Source organism: Arachis duranensis, chromosome 4, assembly GCF_000817695.3.
Source record: "Arachis duranensis cultivar V14167 chromosome 4, aradu.V14167.gnm2.J7QH, whole genome shotgun sequence".
Classification (NCBI taxonomy): domain Eukaryota; kingdom Viridiplantae; phylum Streptophyta; class Magnoliopsida; order Fabales; family Fabaceae; genus Arachis; species Arachis duranensis.
In genome coordinates this window covers 86425179-86428093 of record NC_029775.3, presented here as the reverse complement: position 1 = coordinate 86428093, position 2915 = coordinate 86425179, and the positions used below count along the sequence as shown (strand labels likewise).

At 42.7% G+C, this 2915-nt stretch overlaps 1 protein-coding gene across 1 annotated transcript; it reads left to right on the top strand.

Annotated features, from left to right (window-relative positions):
* The first annotated feature begins 684 nt into the window (after positions 1 to 684).
* LOC127746502 (cytochrome c oxidase subunit 2-like) lies at positions 685 to 1719 on the top strand. The gene has a single exon (XM_052259943.1). The coding sequence runs from the start codon at positions 687 to 689 to the stop codon at positions 1413 to 1415; it is 729 nt and encodes a 242-aa protein (XP_052115903.1). The 5' UTR covers positions 685 to 686; the 3' UTR covers positions 1416 to 1719.
* The last annotated feature ends 1196 nt before the right edge of the window (positions 1720 to 2915 follow it).

Here is a 2915-nt window from a genome sequence, read left to right as displayed (position 1 = left end):
TATAGATAGTGTTCCAGGATTTCATTGTTTTAAGTCTTTACTTAACTCGACCGCCTTTCGACTCCCATGCTTTTCTTTGGTCAACAACCAAGCACATTTCACAAGAGTTCTTCACTACTCCTACAGGCTTGATAGAGTTCAGAGTTCAGTCTGTCTGGAGGGAATTATTTTAGCTCAATCACTATGTTTAACAACGTTTGACGCATCTCTTTATTTGATGAGAAGAGTCTTAACTCAACTTCGAGTGATACAGCTTCTATGTGGAATGATTTTCCATCGGTCCCTTCTGACCTGCCACCCTTACCAGCCGACTCGGTTCCATCTGTCCCCTCATTACCTTCCATAGCAAGTGATGTTGAGGTGGAGTAGCCGGCTCCTTCTAATTATAATTACGAGACTCGTGGTATTGATGAGGATCATCCGGGTCTTAACCCGGACAGTGAACATATAGTAGAGCTTCAATCTGATATACACGATAAATTGGGAGAGTTTATGACTAACAAGAGTGACCAAGACGTTCTGAGTACAGCCGAAGCTTTACATGGCGAAAGCAACAATATCCCTTTTCTGGAGCACCTGTTAGATGATTTGAACAAAAACGAAATAGAAGGTGAAGCCTATAAGGATGCCCTGGATCTATCGGGTATATTACCCAATAAAGCAGCTTTTTGTGATGCAGCGGAGCCATGGCAATTAGGATTTCAAGACGCAGCAAGTCCTATGATGCAAGGAATAATCGATTTACATCACGATATCTTTTTCTTCCTCATTCTGATTTTGGTTTTCGTATCACGGATCTTGGTTCGCGCTTTATGGCATTTCCACTATCAAAAAACCCAATCCCGCAAAGGATTGTTCATGGAACTACTATCGAAATTCTTCGGACCATATTTCCTAGTATCATCCTGATGTTCATTGCTATACCATCATTTGCTCTGTTATACTCAATGGACGAGGTAGTAGTAGATCCAGCCATTACTATCAAAGCTATTGGACATCAATGGTATCGGACTTATGAGTATTCAGACTATAACAATTTCGATGAACAGTCACTCACTTTTGACAGTTATACGATTCCAGAAGATGATCTAGAATTGGGTCAATCAAGTTTATTAGAAGCGGACAATAGAGTGGTTGTACCAGCCAAAACTCATCTACGTATTATTGTAACACCTACTGATGTACCTCATAGTTGGGCTGTACCTTCCTTAGGTGTCAAATGTGATGTTGTACCTGGTCGTTTAAATCAGATCTCTATTTCGGTACAACGAGAAGGGGTTTACTATGGTCAGTGCAGTGAGATTTATGGAACTAATCATGCCTTTACACCTATCGTCGTAGAAGCTGTTCCTAGTAAAGATTATGGTTCTCGGGTATCCAATCAATTAATCCCACAAACAACAGGGGAAGCTTAAGCGAAAATGAAAGAGTAGGGTGAGGGATAAAGGGGGAAGCCACTAAATGGAAGGCTTCGCTCGCTCTAAGGCTCGTTTAGTAGACAGCGAGTGGAGTGCATAAGCCCCTTTAGAGTTAGAGATAGGGGCAAGTACTACACGAGCTCATAAGTCAAGTACGGAACGAGCGGAGGAGAGCGACCTTATCTTGCTTGCTTTTGGCGAAGCTTCTAGAAGGCCACCACTTCATAGGAGTGATAGCGAAGCCGTATAAAGGCAAACAGCTCGTATAGCTCGCAATAGCGAGCCTACTTTTAGCTTTTTTTTTTACTTTACCGCGGGAACAACAAAGCAACCAGCCCATGCGAGAGCGCAGTTATAGCGTTAAGGGAAGGGAGCGCGCTATTGCGTTGTGAGCTACGGTGTGCTCTTTAGTATTGTGTGGCTTCTGAATTCATTCTTCTCAAAAGAATCGGTGGGTAGGTAAAGGCAAAATCTTTAACCAAAATCGTTGCCCGACCAGTAGTCGAGGATGGTAAGGAAGGATGAAGCAGAGGCTTCAGCCGAAGCTGCAACCAAAGATGAGTATTCGGGCACCGAACTATTGGATGTCTGTAGATGAAAGACGAGTTCGGAAGTACTGCAAAGGTGCCTCTCCCACGAAATGTAGCTTATGCGGAACCTATTACTCCTCAACCACCAACTAGCAGCTCTTAATAGAGAAGCTCTGTAAGGGCTATTTTAAGGCAGGCCCCCACTCAATGTGGTTTTTGTCTTTTCTTGATGAAATCCAATCCTTATTTTATTTATTCTTTGTGTTGATAGGGAAGCCCTTTCTTTTGACGACATAAACCTAAAAACATCCTCTTACTGGGCAGGTAGTAGCGTTAGCGTACTAAGAGCCCTCTGGTTGCATTGAAAAAAGATGAGCTTTTTCCCATAACTACGGTGGTTCAGAAGATGCCACATCTGCCTCAAGACCCACAGCTTATTCAACAACTTACGCCCCGCGATTTATTGCTTCCAAGGTTTTCGATTGGTCTTATTTCTACCCGGCTTTCAAGCCATCATCTCAGTCGGTGGCCTAAGATAAGCCAACTTACAAGATCGGATTAGCAAATCATGAAACCTGCCAAAGAAGAGCTTTCAATCGCATATTGCGCCCATACTAGTACCTTTTGTTGTACCTACTTAGGCCACATCTCCTTTCTTTTCCTTCCCAGCATGTCTGTCGTCTTCTTTCAAAGAGGCCATTCTTGGTCTTTCGTTGTGGGAAATCTTCCTCCTAAAAAAGAGAAATAGTAAAGTGAATGAGACCCACATGCCCACTTCTCCTTCCCCGCCCCATTTCTGGGATGTGCCTCGTTCTTATTTGAGGGCTCAAACAAAAACTACAACCCCCGAAAGACTAAGAGCAAGAATCTTAAACCCACATATCCTTTACATCATAGCATAGCATAGAAAGCAGTACCATTGATCCTATATTCAATTTAATTGATGTGTATATCTACTACTAATTCG